The sequence below is a fragment of the Littorina saxatilis genome, linkage group LG7 (genome assembly GCF_037325665.1).
Source record: "Littorina saxatilis isolate snail1 linkage group LG7, US_GU_Lsax_2.0, whole genome shotgun sequence".
In the NCBI taxonomy this organism is placed as follows: domain Eukaryota; kingdom Metazoa; phylum Mollusca; class Gastropoda; order Littorinimorpha; family Littorinidae; genus Littorina; species Littorina saxatilis.
Genome location: NC_090251.1, coordinates 34016526 through 34038569, shown reverse-complemented (window position 1 = coordinate 34038569; position 22044 = coordinate 34016526). Strand labels below are relative to the sequence as shown.

The window sequence follows — 22044 nt, the reverse complement described above, 5'->3', positions numbered from 1 at the left end:
TTGATACTGTTATTGCCTTTGTGTTGATCAGTCAAAGCCAACTTGGATCGATTTACTTCACTGAGTGCCGACTCGGAATCAGTGCAATGTCCTTATTGAAGTTCCAGAAAGAGCCTGAATCGCTTCGGTTTAGTCAATATTCTCTGGACATTCTGCGAGACATTAAAACTCATTCAAGATCAAAATAAACTGCACCGGCGATTTCTTATGCAAGCACACACACAAAATTAATACATACCCACCAACAGAGAGAGAGAATTTTTTCCCCCGCATCTTCTTATGCATCTATATATATATATACGACTAGTGTCTGTCTGTCTGTCTGTCTGTCTGTTCGCGATGCACGGCCAAAGTTCTCGGTGGATCTTTTTCAAATTTGGACACCGTATTCAGCTACACCCCGGACACAACCTCATCGATGAGATATTTCAACACGTGCTCTCAGCGCTGTGCGCTGTGCGCGCTGAACCGATTTTTTGTTTTGTTGTTGTTGTTGTCGGGATCCACTACCAGTAACTCTTCCTTATCTTCTCCAGTGTTTTCAGCCGCGATTATCTCCCTTCCTCCGTGTGGCGTCAATCCATATTCCCGTTACTACGTTACTATTTTTAGAAGGTCACTGCACGTTACTATTTTTAGAAGGTCTCCAGTGTTTTGCGCGTTTATCTCCTTTCCTTCGTGCGCCGGCAAAGCCGGCGTACACCCGGCAGAGCCGGGTCCCAGGCACAGCCTGGTATTCGGCTTTACTTCTTCCCGGCGAAGCCGGTACCCGGCCAAGCGGGTAATCATCTAGTAGATAAATATTGCTCGCTTAAGGATTTTGTAATCTGTCTAATAATACATTTTTATCGAACAGGCGATTTCTTTTGCAGGCAACAGGTGATCGCGTTCAAAAATACATCTATTCAGCTAAAGATACCAGAATCTGCCTGAAGCCAAGAAAGTGTTTCCAATTTTAAAATAAAGCAATGCTATATATAAATCTTTTAAAACTAGAACTCTGCTACTTTTCAATTTTTGTTTAACCGTGCAGAATCGTTTTCATTATTACATTTTACAGCAGCTGGGCAACCAAAATTCCATCTAGGCTGCTTCCAACTGCGAGTATGCGTCTGTCTCTCCCATCCCATCACCTGTGTGTGTGTGTGTGTGTGTGTGTGTGTGTGTGTGTGTCAGTGTGTGTGTGTGAGTGTGTGTGAGTGTGTGTGTTTGCCGCGCATACGCACTTCACTCCGTTTTTATGATTGTCACTGTGGGAAACAATTCCATATTTGGTGATCTCAATGTGTCTCTGTAAAACAGAAAAAATCAAATCAGGCTTGCACACCACGCGATAATTGACGTAGTAAAAACAAATAAATGGCTTGTATAAATAATGTCGGTGTTTTCACACATTGTTCATCCCTTTTTCGCCACATGGGACGCAATGAATCATTGTTTTTCTCTTCAGCCTTTAGACGTGCATTTGTACCACCAGTCACGTTTATTATCTCTGAACAACTGCATCAACACAAAGCAATACATTTAAATGAACGAACGAAGTACATGGTGGGAAACTTTTATTTCATTGTTATGTTTATTAAAGTCAAGTTGTTGTTGGTTTTGTTGTTCCATTTTGTAACTCAATTTTTTTGTTACAAATTTTTAAGTTTGCCATGCACATCATTGTTAGGCTTTTAATCAATAAACATGCATCCTTCAGCACATAGAATTGTCTATTCATACTTGTTCATTCACAGTTGGCAAAAATATGACATATGATTTGTAATAAAGCATTTGGCTAATAACATGTCCTAATGGTTTTTTTTTCTCATATAGACATGTTTTTGATGTACATGGCCAACAAACAAGACAGAACAAAAACACAATATCAGGACAAACGGACGAACATAACATCACGTTCACACACAAGTAAACACAGATACAACTAAATTTTTTCTTGTTTGTTTTTGTGTGCTGTTGTTGATAAGGCGAAATATTCCGACGTGGAATTGACTTATGTGAGCAATACAAAAACAATGCTGACACATGGCAAACAATAAAACGCAGTCATGATGTTACACGAGTGATCGTGTATAAGTGTGGCACAATAATAATAATAATAAAACATTTTTCTATAGCGCTTTTCACCGCCAGATAACAGTCTCATGGCGCTTTACAAAACATTGGACATAAAAATTCAACATTTTACATAATTATACAAAGTATAACTTGTCCAGAAGGAAGGGCGAACGAGTTTTGTCTTTCAACGACACTGACACTGACGTAGTTCGGGTCAGCAACAATAATGTATGGGGACAGCCCCGTGGCATTGGAGCTGGAATGACGCGACCCGCGGTCCGATCAACATAACTCGACTGCGAAAACAGACGGGAGGAAAAGAAAACGCTACTGTGCGGGAGAAAAGCTCGGTGGGGGCACAGAACTTATAAGTTCTGTGGGTGGGGGTAAGGAGGGTGAGATGGAGTGGCGGGAGGGGGGGGGAGCAGAGAATTGTCCAGAAATGAAGCACTCACTGGTGCTAAAAGGTGCAGGCTGACGACTCTATATTCAGTGCATCGCCGGTTTCCTCCGAAAGCGGCGTATGGCTGCCTGAATGGCGGGGTGAAAACGGTCATACACGTGATCCACTCGTGTAAAAACATGAGTGAACGTGGGAGTTTCAGCCCATGAACGAAGAAGAAGAAGAATAATAAGAAGAAGTGCATCGCCGCGGACTGAATACCGTTTGTGTGAAGGACTGAAGGCCGGGGTGTGTGGACGGTGCAGGGGCTTTGCTAAGGCAGGAGTCGGAAAAGGTGAGACAAACGCCTGCGGTCATCAGGTCAATGCTCTGTCCTAAAATGAGTGCTGACCCCCAGGGTGTCAGGACACCGCACCCCCCCCCCCCCCTCCCCTCCCCCCGTTTTCAATGTCAGTTGCAGTAAATAAATGAAACAAAATTGGTTTTGGTAACAGACATTTGGCCCTATGCTTAAAGTAATTGTGGGGCACGGTGTTACTGGCTGGGAGGTTTAAGCGGGCAAAAACTCTCTCCTTCTCTCTGTCACACACACAAACACTCTTTCTCTCTCTCTCCGTCTTTCTGGTGGGAAGTAGGAAGGGGGGGGGGTGTGGCAGCGAAGCGAGAATGATCTACGTAGGTCGTATCGATCGGCCTACAAGGGGGATTCACCCAGACACAAGGACTGTGATTGATTCTCTGTTCAGACTGAGATGGTGTGAGAAAACCAAGGGCGATTCTGGTAGCACTGCGCAATAGGGACTTTGCAAACTTGCCTTCGAAAGCCCAGTTCAAAAATTACCTTGACGGTCTGAGAATGAAAGAATTTGGAAAGCATACAATTTCCCTGGGTGAACTTGCAGCATGGGCTGATTCTCCCACAGCTGTGCCTGATGATGACGATGTAACTTTCGTTTGTGGTTTTGAGTGTTCGTATGACCAGAAAGAGGCTTTTTTCAGGGTGTGCATGACAACCAAGCGTCTGCTGAAACTTGGTGCTGATGCTGCGAATGTCCATGCAGACGCAACGTATAAGTTGATATGGCAGGGTTTCCCTGTACTTATCTTGGGGTACAGTGATGCTAACCGCATGTTTCACCCTCTAGGTCTTGCGGTTACAAAGAATGAAACGATGTTAAAGAAATCTGCTTGGCTGTTCAATTCATCTATTCTGCTGTTGAATTCATCCAATTTGCTGCTTCACATTCGCTGCTCACTCCTTCCTATTTGCTGCTGAAACCATCTATTTTGCTGGTAAAATTTTTTTATGCGTATTTGAACCTACATATAGCTCAGTGGCGTGTTATTAGCCCACTGCAAGCGGAACGAGCGTCAAGCCGTTATATTCACCATTAAATATTCAGGTTGTTTATCTAGTCCTTAATAGGCATCATCAACCCAAGGCCTATAGGACATGAAGCAGCAACATCATCATCATAGTCATCATTCAGGTTGCAATAAGGTCATGGCACCGAGGGAAGTCGGTACATGAGAAGGTCTTGTTTTTCCCTTGATCCGACTTTAACTCAAAAGCATTACTTTGCCACAATACTGCTCTGTGTGTTTCAACAAAGCAATTCGATGATTTGGACAAACGATTATCTAGCAGTTATGATCCTCAGGAGTAAATCAGTACAAGAAATTGGGCAACGGTTCAACCTGATTTGAGCGCTGGCAAACATGTTTTCTCTCGTTTTTTCTGTCCTTCTCTCTTTCTTTCAAGAGATTTTGCACTTTGATGGGCAAATTTGTGAAAGTGCAATATTTCCGCTATTTCCGTGTATGTAAAAGTAAATAGCCGCGTTTATTGTCCTCATTTATTTGTAGCAGGTGTCATTCTCGTTAAGCATTTCTACTCGCATTTGTAGCCTTGTATATCATTTTAAAAAGTAAATAACAAAAAAATGCACGATCTGTCCAGTTACCTTCATTCCCTTTATCTGGAGAGTAATTAAAAGAGGGGGGGGGGGGGGGGGGGGTGGCAGGGAGGGTTGGTTGGTCGTTGGATTTTAACGTCCCTCAACCTATTTGGCTACGCGGGACCGTGGCAGGGAGGGAGGATTCAGGGTTTGTTTGTTTGTTTATTTGTTGCTTAACGTCCAGCCGACTACGCAGAGCCATATCAGGACGAGGAAGGGGGGGATGAAGGGGGCCACTTGTCAAGCGATTCCTGTTTACAAATGCACTAACCCATTACTTGTGTCCCAGCAGGCTTTAGTAAAACTAAATTAATACCTACTGGAAGATTACCAGTTTCCAGTATGTTAAAATAGGCTTAACCTATCTACTGCTGGACTTACATCAGAACACTAACAGATTAAACTATACATGAATCGCGAGACAAGCGGCAAGAGAAGAGATTTTGGGAAAAAATACAGGTGAATGAGCAAGAAGGCAGAAAAAAGAAAAGAATTCATGAAGAAAAAGAGAGCATGACAGGAAAGAGGAACCAAAAATCTACCTAACAGCAAACTAGAAAGCTCCTGCGGTTCCAAAAACAGGAGGGGCCTTTAATTTCATAGCCGCAGTGCCCCACTGCGGGAAGGATTCAGGGTATGAAGCAGTCGTGCGACAGGCTGTCTTCCACTGTTGTTAACGAGAATGGATAAGACTGCCCATAAAGTTTATGTGCAGCCAGAGGGTTAACGAAAACAAAACGAAAGCAAGAAAGAAAGAAAGAAAGAAAGAAAGCAAGGATGTCTTTTGGCAACGGCAGTCTGAAAAACGCCGAAACCTCTTTTCAATAATGAACCCGTCGTTTCGCAGAGCTGGCAAATTATTTTCATACAAAAAGAAAAAGTCGACCATCAGAAAGATACACCTAAACCTTTGAAAATAGCGGAAATATTGCAGTTTCACAAATTTACCAAAGAAAGTGCAAAATCTCTTGAAAGAAAGAAAGAAAGAAGGACAGAAAAAACGAAAGAATTTGAATTTGTTTTCTACTCATTGCAGTCAGACTTCTTTTTGCTGTAGCTTCTCCTCACTGTTTAGATTGAAGTTACAGGTTGTCGAAAGTCATCAATCCAAGTAAATAAGTGATCACACCACTTTTTCCACCAGAAACGCTTTGGGAATGCACACGTGACAGTTTACGTAACACATTGACATCTTCTCGGGACAGACGAAGCGAGCCTGACCGTTGAAAGCTGGAACGTCATCGTCGCTTAGAGTGACGACAGACATTTTCGGCGCGGAAGCGTTATGAGGCATCCCCGTCTCTCCGGCGACGATGTAAATCGTGCCCTCGTGATTCCGCGCAACGCCGTACCACTTCCAGCTCAGGCTCTGCACATAGCCAACTTTGATGACAGCTTCTGCGGAAAGAACGCTGGAATAGTTACGCGTGTCGCTAAAATCGTTCAACTGCGAAGTGACGTTTGGAGGGTGAAGGCCGTTCTGGTGGTCTGTCTTCGCTTGATAATGGTGGTAGTTCTCGGCAGAAGATGGGTTTGGCTTGTTTGGGCCAAACCCGTTCATTTCCGTTCCGACGTGTTGGGGCTGGAAGCGAAGAATCTCGCCGTTGGTTTCCAGGAGATGGACGGCTTTCTTGGCGACAAAAGGTCGCGCAAGGCATGACGGGGAGGGAAGATGGCCAACTACGGAGCACTGCTGGGTGATAGTGTCGAAGCATTGGATGGCGTCTACAGTCTGTTGAAATCCGTTAGTTCGTCCACCTGTTGCAGACAGGAAAAATGTGGATGTCATTATCGGTTAAATTCTCGCTATTGACTTTTGTGGGTTTTGTTTTTTTAAACACTACGGATGAATTATTTCATATCCAAGGTTACAGAGGTAGACGTGCCAAGAGTCTGTCTGTCCCTAGTCTCAACAAAAAGTTACCACAATCTCTAGTAATCTTATGTATGTATTCTTTAGAGGACAAATAGAAGAAACATTTGTACACTAGAATACCACAGACAAAGAAACAGCTCGTGAGATAAAGTTATTTATCACACGCACAGACACATGCACGCATCGTTTCCTCTACGTGAACTTGACAATCAGCAACAACTCACCAAAGATGTAGATGTTGTCCCCCACAACAGCGGCCGCCATCGACCTCACAGGGACCGGAAGGGCTCCCCCGGTCACCACCCTCCAACCTTGACCTTTGTTCTCAAGGTCAAACACCTCCACCGAGTCAAGGGTGTCCCTTGACCAAAAATAAAAGTGAAACACAAATAAGGTAAGTGATAAAGAAGACAAAATAGTATAAATGAAAGAGTTCCCCTTCATAATCAATCAAAACAAGTGTTCCGCGAAAACATATTGTCGAAGTCCGATACCTGCAGCTCCTTCCAAATTGGGTCAAGCCTCACAAGAAATCAAAGTGTCTCAGATCATCACGTGGTGACTGGACTGAGTCTAGCTAAACGACGACGTGCACAGCAACCCAACATCGGTCAGGTGACCTATGACCTTGAACCCGACACACTTGAGTGACTATGACCTTATTTGCGTCAAAACAATCGCGTACCATCGAATAACCCATCATGTTCCAATATAGGTCATAGATACCTGAGAGGACGTTAAACCCCAAATAGTCAGTCAGTCAGTCAGAATCGCGTGCTTCCGTATAACTCACAATGACTCAGAAGTAGTCGGTCATCTTTATCTTCGATTAAATATATGAGGGCATAACAATACGGAAAAATATGTACCTGGCTCAACAGTTCTAGGGCACATCGAACTATTACCTTCACTTAGCCCAGAATCAATTTGGTCTGGATAAAAAGTGCCGTTGCTCTTGTTATGCTGTCAGATTTCTGCTGTTGCTTTCTATAGTTTTCATTCGTCTATTTTGTTTTGCGGATGGGATATCACATTTTGAAAAAGCTTCTCACTTTTGAATGAACAGTTTGTCGTCCTTGCCGCCCAGAACGAAGATGCAGTTCCCGACAGACACGGAGCAGTGACTGCGACGTCCAGTCTTCATGTCCTTCAAACGTTTCCATTTGTTGGTAGATGCGCGATACCTAGACATAAAAAGTCCAATAAAAGTCGGAGAGAAGTCGTGTTGGGCTTTTTCACTTGTTGTTAGATGAGCGATACTTGTACGTATACAAAAGTCAAATAAAAATCGGGGTGACATCATTTTCAGGCAAGTCAATAGTATTCGACACTAAAAAGGTAAAGGAGAGAGAAATGAGGAGTATATAGGCATAACATTAATAAAGCCTGATAATAATTGGGCGAAGTCGACTTCGCGAAGCTCGCTGCGAGAAGCTTTGTCACTGAGTTTACGGGGGGAAAGACTTCGCGAAGTCTTCACGAAGTCAACTTTGGGCTCATTGCATTAAGGAAGGCCTTTAACGGTTCATCTTGATATTAATTACCTATATGGATTTGGTCCTGTCTAGAACAACATAGTGTCATGTAGTGTACTCTATCCAATTCCCTCCTTGTTTTGTGCCCATTGAGTTAGCCGGCGGGAGTACCAGACTCCTATCTACGCAAAGGATAGGTTCAGGGATGTGTTTGGTCGTTTTAGTCCTTGGGACCGGGCGGGGCATAGCTCAATCGTCCACCTGAGATCCCAAGTTCACAGCGAAAGTCTAAGCGTTTAAAAAAAAAACCCACCCACAAACACGTATGCAGAAAAAACAAGAAAAAACGGGAAACCTCAACGAAATTCAGGCTGCTAGTCCTGAAGATAATCATCATAGAGTACTTATATATCTGTGTCAGGGAGGATGAGGTTTGGGGTTGGAGTCTTGAATACTACTACGGGACTGAGAACACGTTCTACTTGAAGGATATCGCAACTCGCAAACACATTCTACCACCCACAGACCTCCAGGACTTGGTGGCGGCCTTGTCCCCGCCACTGACGTACAGGTCATCCCCGTGGGTGCAGGCAGCCACGCCCAGTCCCAGAGCCTGAGGAGGTGGGGCCAGCTTAAACCACGCCCTCCGTGCAAAGCTGAACCCGTACATCTTGTCTGATTGGTCCCCCAGCACAAGCAGGACTCGTTCCGACGCCTGTCAACACAGAAAGGGGGGTTTGTTTTTCAGAACTGGAGGATCTTGCAACCACAGAGAGCCAAGACCAGTATCAAGGGATGAACGCTCTGCATAACATTTTGAAATCAAATTTCCGTGCAAGTCCTAACTAGTTTAGTGCACATAAAGGAATTCAAGGGCATAACCGTTCCTCCAAACACTGATACCCCAAAAGCTAGGTGTTTTCTTTGGATTTAAAATGTGAATTCCCAAGCATAAACAAGTCGCGTAAGGCGAAAATACAATATTTAGTCAAGTAGCTGTCGAACTCACAGAATGAAACTGAACGCAATGCCATTTTTCAGCAAGACCGTATACTCGTAGCATCGTCAGTCCACCGCTCATGGCAAAGGCAGTGAAATTGACAAGAAGAGCGGGGTAGTAGTTGCGCTAAGAAGGATAGCACGCTTTTCTGTACCTCTCTTTGTTTTAACTTTCTGAGCGTGTTTTTAATCCAAACATATCATATCTATATGTTTTTGGAATCAGGAACCGTCAAGGAATAAGATGAAAGTGTTTTTAAATTGATTTGGACAATTTAATTTTGATAATAATTTTTATATATTTAATTTTCAGAGCTTGTTTTTAATCCGAATATAACATATTTATATGTTTTTGGAATCAGCAAATGATGGAGAATAAGATAAACGTAAATTTGGATCGTTTTATACATTTTTTTTTTTACAATTTTCAGATTTTTAATGACCAAAGTCATTAATTAATTTTTAAGCCACCAAGCTGAAATGCAATACCGAAGTCCGGGCTTCGTCGAAGATTACTTGACCAAAATTTCAACCAATTTGGTTGAAAAATGAGGGCGTGACAGTGCCGCCTCAACTTTCACGAAAAGCCGGATATGACGTCATCAAAGACATTTATCAAAAAAATGAAAAAAAACGTTCGGGGATTTCATACCCAGGAACTCTCATGTCAAATTTCATAAAGATCGGTCCAGTAGTTTAGTCTGAATCGCTCTACACACACACACACACACACACACGCACATACACCACGACCCTCGTTTCGATTCCCCCTCGATGTTAAAATATTTAGTCAAAACTTGACTAAATATAACAAAACTAATGAAATAAGCATTCAAGAACCACAGAGAGTTTATGTACTATTCATCCGAACCGCTTCCTATGAAATAAAAATGACAAAAATAAAAACAGCAAAATGAAAAATAAAAGGGGAAACCCCCCAAATACAAAAACACCGTTATGCCAACAATGAAAAATCTAAAGGATGAACTTGTAAGGAAGGCAGAAACAAAGTATCCAATCACCTGACTAGGTCGAAACATTGCGCAGCTCAGCAACTCATCATGGCGTCTGTCCGGAAGTAGGTGGTAAGCCAGCGCACGCTGCACGAGCTCTCTTAGGCTGACGTCACTTCCGCTGCTCTTCTTTCTCCCTCCCTCCCCTCGATCTTGCTGGGAGCAAAGAGGATGAAGCAGCACCTCTTCCACAAGAGTTCTCTTACCGAGGTTGATCAGACGAATGTGGGTCAAGGCCACTCCCATGAAGCGCTCACGTGACCAGGGGTCGTGCTCGTACCAGTTCGTCAACGCTCGGTAAACCTCGTCCTCGTAGCGAACGTTCAACCGCTGGTCGTTGAGCGCGGAGATCAGAATCTCGGGGGAGAGTTCCAGAAACCATTCCGCTTTGGAGCTGTCGGGACCAAAGTCGGTCAGCAGGACATCCAGTGCTGCCTGCGTTATTACGGAACTGGCCGACATCTCGGGATCTCTGATGATTTTGCTGGCGTTGAGTTGGTGGCGGTGAAGGAGGTCGCAGATGGCGAACTCGCAGTGCTGGGCAAGTCCTGCGATCTGCAGGCGTCTGGCGGCTTTGTACAGCTGGACTGAGTTCTTGGTCGTCACAGGGTCTTCGCCTAGGTACACAGCGTCCAAGATGGCGCGGAAAGCACCGGGAGAGACGAAGTCTAACCTCAAAAATCGGTTCTCACCGTAACTGTCAGTTTCCCAAGCTAGACTTCCACTTTGGCTGAGAGAGTCGGCTTTAAAAAATCTAGTTTGGTCGAAACTGTCAATGCCTCTGGAAAGACTTCTACTTTGGTCAAAAGGGTCTGCGACGAAGGTCTTCGTCTCTTGCTGTTTAGAACGACGTTCACTGTCCACGTGAATAGACTGAGTCAAAGCATCATATTCAACAGAAAGTGTTGAGAACGAAGACTGAGACGATGTGCTAACATGTGAATAATTGGTCTTATAACTTTCAGTGTCTTCGTGAAAAGATGGCGCTAGGGCGTCTTGTTCCACAGAAAGTGTTGAGAATGAAGAATGAGAAGATAAGCTTACGTTTGAAAAGGAATTGTTCTTGTTTGAAGTTAAACTCGCGTCCTGTTTGCTTCCCTTGCTTGTTATACGTTCACTGTCTACCTCAGTTTTTGCTGAGGTCTCAGTGGAAGAGTTCTCGCATGGCTTTAACTGCTCTTCGATGTTTCTCGGCGTATGGTGTGAATAATGTGTTTGGTTGTGTTCTCTTGTCACAGCGCTCTCGCTATCCTTCGGCAGCTCATACTCTGAGATGTTACTACCAGGTTCACTGTTGCCACTGGTGAACGGATTGATGTCACTGGTGAACAGATTGGTGTCACTGGTGAACGGATTGGTGTTGTCATCAACTCCTGAACTTAGTGATGGTTCTGTTTGTTCTCGGCTAATGTGTTTTTGAAGTTTGCTTTCTCTTTCTTGTTTGACAGACGGTTCCGTCTCACTGCCGCTGACGGCTGGAGCGGTCACGGTGTTGCAACTCGCTCCCAAAAGACACAATGATTCCAACTTTCTGTTGGTGTCGTGTTGCTGGTCGTTGCTGTAGGCTTCCTTCACCGATGAGTACGAGTCTGTTGATCCGTTTCCAGCAGCGGAAGGAAAATGGACAGTCACTCTTGCAGGAACGTCAGAAAAGTGTACCTCCGCCGCGCTAGTAGTTGAAGCAGGGGTTGCAACGTCGCCGGTGGCTGAAAGTTTGGATGCGGGGGTTGTAGTGGGTGATAATGTGGAAGCAGGGGTTGCAATGTCACCAGTCACAGGAGGGGTTTCAACTTCGCCAGTCACAGGAGGGATTGCAAAGTCGGCAGTCACAGGAGGGATTGCAAAATCGGCAGTCGCAGGAGGGGCTGCAACGGCGTTAGTCACAGGAGGGGTTGCAACGGCGTTAGTCACAGAAGGGGTTTCAAAGTAGCCAGTCGCAGGAGGGGTTTCAACGGCGAAGGTTGAAGCTGCGCCTGAAAGTCTGCAAGGTTCTCCCTCAAAATCGGCGGCAGAGAAAAGGTGAAAGAAAAAGTCTGAGCTCTGAGCCAGGACGTAGCGGTGACAGCGGAAGACCTCGCCCTGCACGTGCAGCTCGGTGTCCCAGAATAGCGCCTGGTCCCTGATGGCCCGTGTCCTGGCGGCCTTGTGGTGGTCCTGCACCAGGCGCCACTCACTCATCCTCTCTCACTGCTCATGCTGCTTGCTGTGTCTGCTACCCTGTCAATCACTCATCCTCTCTCACTGCTCATGCTGCTTGCTGTGTCTGCTACCCTGTCAGTCACTCATCCTCTCTCACTGCTCATGCTGCTTGCTGTGTCTGCTACCCTGTCAGTCACTCATCCTCTCTCACTGCTCATGCTGCTTGCACTGGGCCGTGACTGCTACCCTCTCAGTCAAGAGCAAGATTGCCTTGCTTATGTCGTCCCTGCAAGCGACTGAACATTTTGGTCTAATTAGTGTTTGTCTGTGCACTGAAAAGACCGCTGGGTCGATATGTATGTGAACGTAACGTTTTGTGTCAGTCTTATTAATGAAACGTTCCAACAACATACCTTTCTTGTTTTTACATTTAGTCAAGTTTTGACTAAATGTTTTAACATAGAGGGGGAATCGAGACGAGGGTCATGGTGTGTGTGTGTGTGTGTGTGTGTGTGTGTGTGTGTGTGTGTGTGTGTGTGTGTGTGTCTGTCTGTCTGTCTGTGCGTGTGTAGAGCGATTCAGACCAAACTACTGGACCGATCTTTATGACATTTTACATGAGAGTTCCTGGGAATGATATCCCCGGACGTTTTTTTTCATTTTTTCAATAAATACGTTTGATGACGTTATATCCGGCTTTTTGTAAAAGTTGAGGCGGCACCATCACACCCTCATTTTTCCATCAAATTGATTGACATTATGATTTTTGTAAAGCAATCTTCGACGAAGGCCGGACTTCGGTATTGCATTTCAGCTTGGTGGCTTAAAAATCAATTCATGACTTTAGTCATTAAAAATCTGAACATTGTAATTTTTTTTTATAAAACTATCCAAATTTACGTTCATCTTATTCTTCATCATTTTCTGTTTCCAAAAACATATAAATATGTTATATTTGGATTAAAAACAAGCTCTGAAAATTAAAAATATAAAAATTATGATCAAAATTAAATTCCGAAATCGATTTAAAAACAATTTCATCTTATTCCTTGTCGGTTCCTGATTCCAAAAACATATAGATATGATATGCTTGGATTAAAAACACGCTCAGAAAGTTAAAACGAAGAGAGGAACAGAAAAGCGTGCTATGCAGCACAACGAAACCACTACCGCGCTGAACAGGCTCGTCAGTTTCACTCCGTTTTGTTCAAGCGGCGGATTACGGTCATTGTGAAAAAATGCAGTGCGTTCAGTTTCATTCTGTGAGTTCCACAGCTTGACTAAATGTAGTAATTTCGCCTTACGCGACTTGTTTGATGCTACCCTGTCAGCAAGGATGGACAGACGGTTGTCCTGTAATGTGTATACAGTAGACTCCGCTTAATAAAAACACATCAGGACTGGGCAAATTTGTATTTATTAACCAAAGTTTTTATTAACCGAATTAAAAAAAAAATAATCAAACAGAAAGAAAAAAGAATTTCCTCTCCTGTGAGGGAAGCGATCATGAAGTAAATGTACCTGTACAGTTCAGTTGAAAAACGTGTCCATTGCCAGCTGTTGCAGTGGCTCTTTGCGCAGAAATGCGCGGATGTCGGCATCAACACGTGTGTAGGAGAGAATGCAAACGTGATCTAATAGTCTCGTGATCTCGTTTCCCCCCTAAATCACAATTTTCGCTGAACTTAGCTCACTAAGCTTCAGCAAATGCTTGCATCGTCTGTCGGGTGAGTAGATATCGCTCCGTGTTTGACAATACATAGTCAAATTTGTGTTAAGTGAGCGTCCCCAGCACGGAAAAAATACCCAATTTCGCCAATTTTATTAACCGGATTTTTGTATTTATTAACCGAGGGATTATTACATGGGCCATATAGTGATAAATCCGGACCGGACTAAAGTGTATTTTAAAAGCGGTTGTCCTTATTAACCGTGTGTTTATTAAGCGGGTTCTACTGCAGTTCGAAGCGGCGAAAGGTATTTTTTTAGCTCTTACTTTCAAGTTCAACATGCACTGACTTTCAAGAACAAAATATTGTTGTAGTTTCACAACCTGTAGGCCTACTTTGAGAAAAATAATGCATTTTTACAACCTGCACTGACTTTCAGACAAAGAATGCGGTCTTCTCAGCGGTGATTTCACTATATTTAGTCTACGTTGATTGATTATGTAGATGCATTACATCAGATAACGTGCCAACCAGTCTCCGTGTACATCAGTCGTGTTGCAAGCATTGCAGAAACAATTCACGCCGACAACGTGTTTGTTAACGGTGTTTTATGACGTCATATCCTCGTATCTTTCTTTCTTTATCTTTCTTTATTTAGGTGTTTAACGTCGTTTTCAACCACGAAGGTTATATCGCGACGGATATCCTCGTATGCCTAGCACTTATTTCAGTAGATCAAAAGAACGATTAGGTATCTGAGATTACAAAGTGTCATATGACATAGGCAGCGGGAGGTCAGGAGAGAGAGAGAGAGAGAGAGAGAGAGAGAGAGAGAGAGAGAGAGAGAGAGAGAGAGAGAGAGAGAGAGAGAGAGAGAGAGAGAGAGAGAGAGAGAGAGATGATAAAATTCTTTATTTTACGAGGGTAACAGAATAAGCATAGGAATACTTTTTTGCATCTGGCCCTCGCCCTGAAGAAGGACTAAATATACTATGATAACTACTACTACATGAATACATAATTAGTGAAATAGTATAAGTTTATGTACATGAGAGAGAGAGAGAGAGAGAGAGAGAGAGAGAGAGAGAGAGAGAGAGAGAGAGAGAGAGAGAGAGAGAGAGGCATAGACACACAATTATATAATTAAAAAAATAAAAATTAAAAAGTTAAAAAGTTAACCACCAAAAGGAGGTCGGAAAACTTCAGCACGTGATAATAAAGATGACGATGATGATGATGATGATGATGATGATGATGATGAAGATAAGGCATGAAGAGCATACATATGTGGTTATTCATAAAATCAAATGCATACTATGCAGGTAATTATAAATACAAGCTGGTAGCAGTCGAACATGTAGCAATAGTACAACAAAATTATGTTCAGAACATACAATGCACAGCATATTCTTGACGTAATACTAAGTGTGGTAAATCAAAAGGCGTTCAACTACTCGGACATTAAGTGGTTTTTAACACATTTTTAAAAACTTTTTAATGACTTTAAGTGCTTAAAGGATGATGGAAGCGAATTCCAAACTGAAGTACCCGAAAAAGCAAGACTGGTCTTATACAGGTCAATTCGTGGAATCGGTGGGATCAAGTTGACCGACCCATATAAGTAATGATGTAATGTAAATCGGCACTTTACCGTAATACAATTTATGCATGAAAATGGCTTTGTTTAACTTGAGATGCTTTTCCAGTGGAAGAAAGTTTAAGCATTTTTAATTTCATATCTGTTGAGCATTATCCTTTACGATGAGTTTGGCCAAGCGACGATAGAGAGAGTCTAACTTTTTCAAGTGGACATCACTGCTGCCATCCCAGAGCGTCGAAACATAATTAATGTGAGGCATTATATGAGCATGGTGGAACATTTCCAGAGTCCTTCTGTCTGTAAATTGCTTTAACTTGGATAGGAGGAAAACGTTCTTGGGAGAGAGAGAGAGAGAGAGAGAGAGAGAGAGAGAGAGAGAGAGAGAGAGAGAGAGAGAGAGAGAGAGAGAGAGAGAGAGAGAGTGAGTTAGTTGTATCTTGGTTCTGTGATGAATAAATGCATGATGCCTCGCAAAATGTATAATGCAATCGTAATAAAAGAGCTAACCATTATAAATAAAGGCGGAAGAGCTGCGCGCACACACACACACACACACACACACACACACACACACACACACACACACACACACACACTCTCTAACACACACTCACACTTAAATTTAAAATGCTATCATATAAGTACGCAATCCAAAACTGAAAGTCAGACTTACGCCCAAACCTCGAGGGAAGACATACTGAAGTGAACAAAACTCTATTTTCTTAAGGTCAGCCACAGGGGAAAGTGCATATCGTCTAATCAGCACATCTGCATACAATCACGAAGTTATCTATTGTCCACAGCCAGTCACTGACACGAAGTCATGTGATACCTTCGAAAGTAAACCCATCAAAGTTTGATAACGATAAGCCGAAACAACGTACAGGTACACAAATCACTGCTTTCCTCTTTTTCAGTTTATGTTCTCTTTTTAATACAGTGGTAATGTCCGACTCTTACTTTCCACCAAAAACGCCACTGAAGTCCTGGATTAAAAAACAAGTCGCGTAAGGCGAAATAACAACATTTAGTCAAGCTGTCGAACTCACAGAATGAAACTGAACGCACTGCTTTTTTCACCAAGACCGCATACTCGTAGTTTCGTCAGTCCACCGCTCGTGGCAAAGGCAGTGAAATCAGAGAGGTGAAATCGACAAGCCATGCAGAATAGTGCGGTAATGGTCGCGCTGAGCAGGATAACACGCTTTTCTGTATGTCTATTCTTTTTAGCTTACTGAGTTTGTTTTTAATCCAAACATATCATATCTATATGTTTTTGGAATCAGGGACCGACAAGGAATAAGATGAAATTCTTTTTAAATCGATTTCGAAAAATTAATTTTAATCATAATTTTCATATTTTTAATTTTCAGAGCTTGTTTGTAATCCAAATATAACATATGTATATGTTTTTGGAATCAGAAAATGACGGAAGAATAAGATGAAATTATTTTTGGATCGTTTAATAAAAAAATACTTTCAATGACAAGTTTCCGATTTTTAATGACCAAACTCATTGATTAGTTTTTAAGCCACCAAGCTGAAATGCAATACCAAAGTCCGGCCTTCGTCGAAAATTGCTTTGCCAAAATTTCAATCAATTTGATTGAAAAATGAGGGTGTGACAGTGCTGCCTCAACTTTTACAAAAAGCCGGATATGACGTCATCAAAGACATTTATCGAAAAAATGAAAAAAAACGTCCGGGGATATCATTCCTAGGAACTCTCATGTCAAATTTCATAAAGATCGATCCGGTAGTTTAGTCTGAATCGCTCTACACACACACGACAGACAGACAGACAGACAGACAGACAGACAGAGACACAGACATACACCACGACCCTCGTCTCGATTCCCCCTCTGTGTTAAAACATTTAGTCAAAACTTGACTAAATGTAAAAAGGTCAGATATTATGATATATATAGCAGGTTGCACGCGATTTTACACAGATTTAGTCTCATATATGGCTTTGGCGCCAAAAAACTCGCATACATAATAATTATGAGAATTCACACAAAAACAACGAGCAACTATCACAAAACAAAAGCAATGAAACTGGACAACCGTGGTATAATGTACAAGCAGGACATGATTATGCGGTTGTGTGTTTCTCGTGCCTGTGCTGTGTCACATAATTGGTGTCATTGATTTAAGTGGTCCAGAACTGCACACAGCAAAGTCAATGAGAACTCAAGCCTCGTATCTTGACTTGGCGAACACTGTGTTGTGTTTGAGTATCATGTATGTGTGATCGGTGCAACTGAATTTCACGCACTTTTGAATTTCACGCTATGAATTTCTCGCATTTCTTAACACATGAATTTCACGCAGGTTTCCAGTTAAAATCTCTCCTTACTTGTCATTTGAATTTCACGCACACGCATGCACACGCATGCACGTATCCCCCCTGCATCGGTGTGTTCGTGAGTGAGTCCCGTTTATAGACGCGTGAATACAAATCACAATTCAGCAAGACACGAATACCAACAACCAATTATGTGATTATTTTTCCTCTCCTTGATGTGTGTGCATGTGTGTGTGTGTGTGTATGTATGTGTGTGTGTGTGTGTGTGTGTGAGTGTGTGAAGAGGTACATGTGTATATTTGTTTTACTGTAAAAATTGCTTGAGTATGTGAAAGAATTGAAGACATGTGTCAGAACGATTCTTCATTCACCTCTTGAAGAATTTACCATCTCATCTAATAGAAAACTTAAATGTTTCAACTCATTTCAAGGTGAATTGAGACTCATCATCGGTCACGAGCAACTCTATCTCATATACACACACCCCAACGCATACACTACATGCGTGATTTTCAAAAGCTCACATGCGTGACTTTCAAAAGCTCACATGCGTGAAATTCAAACCACCAAATGCGGGAAGACGAAAACATTTTTCAAATGCGTGAAATTCAAATGCACCCATGTGTGATAGTGGAAAGCCCTTTTCACATTCCATTGTGTATTGTTCAAAGAGTACAATACGAAGAGACATTTCATAATAACACGTTTAGTTCTTTTCCCCGGAATCAACTGGAGGGGGGAAGCGGGGAGTCGATGTTTCACAGCTAGCGTTGATGTATGGAAAGAAAGTGTGTGTGTGTGTGTGTGTGTGTAATAATAAATAATAATAATAATAATTAACCCTTCTCGCCAGACCTAACAGCTATATACAGTAGCAAAAGGAACACACACACACCCACATGATAAAATCCAATGCATACCTTGAAATAAAACAACTGTCCCAAAGTTTGTGTGTGTGATTCACATTGAAATGAAGATAGCAATTTTGCAAGATAAAACGTTGATTAAAAACAAATTGACAAGTTGTGTGTGTAGTATGTGATTTGCATTAGAGATACTGATTTTAAAACTGTGTTTTTGCAGTCTCTAATACAGCAGCTTATCTCATTACACGGAAAAAGTTGACTCCACCCATTTACCTACAAGGTGCTGTCAGCAGGATTTGAAGCAACCAATTTCCATCTTTAACATCTGTAATTCCCTGGGGTGCACAAAAACCCATCCACATCAGAAATTTGTTAAACTGAATTTATTTTCAAATTGATATTTTATTCAGAACCGTATTATGGGGCTTTTTTTCAAAAATTGTTGTAATTTCTGTCCCAGAGATTTGTAAAAATGTAGAAAATCTGCTGCACATCTCTATTCACTGTCCATTGTTTGTGTGCTGCACATCTCTATTCACTGTCCATTTAATTATGTGCTTTAATACAATCCAGTAACTGTTTTATAACACTTTTAAGCCGATACTTTATTATTTTGTTGGAGAAATCTGTTCTTCTTTGGGGTAGGGGGGGTAAAAAATGGCTGTCCCTGGGCAGACACCTCATTTTTACTGACCACAATAATGTGTTAAAAAGGCAGACTCTGGAAACTTAAATGGTAGGAAAGAAATGTTTCAGTCACAAAGATCACATGTGTAGCAAACTATTGATTAAATAAAAAGTTTACTATTTTTTAATGTTTTTTTTAAATCCGAAATTAGCATGTCCCTGGTTTTCATGTCATTCCTGTTACCAAGAAGAAAACCAGCTATAAACAAGTCGCGTAAGGCGAAATTACTACATTTAGTCAAGCTGTGGAACTCACAGAATGAAACTGAACGCACTGCATTTTTTCACAATGACCGTAGTCCGCCGCTTGTGCAAAACGGAGTGAAACTGACGAGCCTGTTCAGCGCGGTAGTGGTTTCGCTGTGCTGCATAGCACGCTTTTCTGTACCTCTCTTCGTTTTAACTTTCTGAGCGTGTTTTTAATCCAAACATATCATATCTATATGTTTTTGGAATCAGGAACCGACAAGGAATAAGATGAAATTGTTTTTAAATCGATTTCAGAAATTTAATTTTGATCATAATTTTTATATTTTTAATTTTCAGAGCTTGTTTTTAATCCAAATATAACATATTTATATGTTTTTGGAATCAGAAAATGATGAAGAATAAGATGAACGTAAATTTGGATCGTTTTATAAAAAAAACATTTTAATTACAATTTTCAGATTTTTAATGACTAAAGTCATTAAATAATTTTTAAGCCACCAAGCTGAAATGCAATACCGAAGTCCGGCCTTCGTCGAAGATTGCTTTACAAAAATGTCAATCAATTTGATTAAAAAATGAGGGTGTGACAGTGCCGCCTCAACTTTTACAAAAAGCCGGATATGAAGTCGTCAAAAGTATTTATTGAACAAGAAGAGCAAACGCTCGATCGAGTCACTTTCGCAGTTCTGAATATTATATGAGGCATCAGATGGACAGGAAGAAATTGCTATTAACAACACAATGCATACCTGAAGCATACCTGTGACCTTGAAAAAGGTCAAAGGTCACCAAAGGTCAAAGGTCACCAAAGCAGACGTCAAAGTGTAGAGGTCACTGGGAGTCATGTTCACATAAAATTTGAGCCCGGTCACTTGTATAGTTTCCGAGAAAAGCCCAACGTTAAGTTGTGTGTTGCCGAACAGAAAAGGCTAGTTATCTCCCTTGTTTTTCTGATAACGTTCGTAAAAGGCTACAGATGTAAATACTTTGATGTAAAGAATAATCCTACAAAGTTTCAATCACATCCGATGAACTTTGTCAAAGATATAAAATGTCTAATTTTTCCTTTGACGCTGACCTGTGACCTTGAAAAAGGTCAAAGGTCAACGAAACCATCGTTAAAGTGTAGAGGTCATTGGAGGTCACGACTAAACAAAATATGAGCCCGATCGCTTTGATAGTTTCCGAGAAAAGTCCAACGTTAAGGTGGTGTCTACGGACGGCCGGCCGGCCGGACAGACTAACACTGACCGATTACATAGAGTCACATTTTCTCAAGTGACTCAAAAAATGAAAAAAAACGTCCGGGGATATCATTCCCAGGAACTCTCATGTAAAATTTCATAAAGATCGGTCCAGTAGTTTGGTCTGAATCGCTCTACACACACACACGCACAGACAGACAGACAGACAGACAGACAGACACACACATACACCATGACCCTCGTCTCGATTCCCCCTCTATGTTAAAACATTTAGTCAAAACTTGACTAAATGTAAAAATGAACACTCCCTAATATCACTTGGAGGCTGCTGTTGGAAGTATGTCATTTCCTGAGTAACTTTCACAGAAGGCGAGCACTGCTCACTATTCATTCTTCCGGTGGTAAAGTCTTGGGCAGTTCTGTGAAGTAGTGTCAGTTTTCACAGTCATTCCCGTTACCGGTCATAAACCAACTAAACTTGCATGTGCAGGCATGGTACTGAAGGAATGGCAGTTTCAGCTGAAATAAAGCCGGGGGTCCAGGGGGCCGCTCAGGCCCCCTGGCGGGGTCAAGGGGCGCTGCCCCTTGTGGGAGTCAGGGGGCAACGCCCCCTGAAGCTGACGACTTTTTACTAATTCAAATGTGTTTAGTGCCCTCTCCTTGAAGCTGAGAGGGATATAAGTGAAAGATAACAAGGCTTGAGTAAGAAAAAATAATAATCTCAAGTCAATCAGCAGATTTTTATTTTTTTTTTTTTTTTATTTTTTTTTTCCTTTTCCGGATTTTCGTTTTCGGCGGAAGAGTACCATGCCTGATGTGTAAAATATTTAAATGATTGAATAGAAAGTTTTGTAAGTGGAACAAAGTGTTTAGTACCAAAAAGCACAGCTATGCCATTGAAAGGGAGTAATTATCAATTTTATTACGGATGGTCTGTCATTCCTGTTACCATCAGAGCAACAGGAATGACATCTTGGTAACAGGAATGACTGACATTTGTGGCAAAAATAAATATGAACAGTCTGTAGCACACATTTTGTTCCTTACATTCAAATACGTGTGATTTGACCACACACACACTCGAATGCACACACATACACGCACACACTCTCTCTCTCTCACACATACATGCACGCAATTAAAAAACACACCAGAAAGACTAATGGGGAAAAGAGAACGAGAGAGAGAGAGAGAACGAGAGAGAACGAGAGAGAGAGAGAGAGAGAGAGAGAGAGAGAGATTCGACTATTATGCAGAGAAAAAACCCATTTTACTTCTTAAATGCTCTGTGGCAAAGAAGTCATCCGTCACAGGGGCTTTTTTAAAAAATATTGTATTAATGTTATTATTTGCTAACAGACACGAGTGTATTGGCGTTCTTAGAAATTAACTTTGTAAGTAGCCTTATCATTTCAGAAATGTTCTGCGCAAAGAAAAATGACATTATGAAGCAGTTGAGGAGTTATAAATTTATTTTTCATTTGCTTAATATGATCCTGGAACATATTATTTTGCCACAACTCTGATGAACAGAAAGTCTCAACTGAGTCAATGCCATAACATTTAAAAATGTG

The 22044-nt window shown here is 41.8% G+C and overlaps 1 protein-coding gene across 1 annotated transcript; it reads right to left on the bottom strand.

The window, feature by feature from the left end:
* Positions 1–1464: 1464 nt before the first annotated feature.
* Positions 1465–16954, bottom strand: LOC138971238 (uncharacterized). The gene is made up of 6 exons (XM_070343929.1): positions 15868–16954; positions 9795–12220; positions 8301–8488; positions 7351–7482; positions 6523–6659; positions 1465–6180 (listed from the first exon to the last, which is right to left on the bottom strand). Exons 2-6 carry the CDS (start codon positions 11961–11963, stop codon positions 5546–5548), a joined length of 3261 nt encoding a protein of 1086 aa, XP_070200030.1. The 5' UTR covers positions 11964–12220; positions 15868–16954; the 3' UTR covers positions 1465–5545.
* Positions 16955–22044: the final 5090 nt, after the last annotated feature.

Bases quoted from the DNA above. Each gene is read 5' to 3' on its own strand.
- LOC138971238 (XM_070343929.1), bottom strand. From the start codon at position 11,963: ATGAGTGAGTGGCGCCTGGTGCAGGACCACCACAAGGCCGCCAGGACA. The intron at 8,489-9,794 runs GTGATTGGATAC...CTGTGTTGACAG, and splicing joins CAATGTTTCGACCTAGTCAG to GCGTCGGAACGAGTCCTGCT. The intron at 6,181-6,522 runs GTGAGTTGTTGC...TGTCTGCAACAG, and splicing joins GGACAACATCTACATCTTTG to GTGGACGAACTAACGGATTT.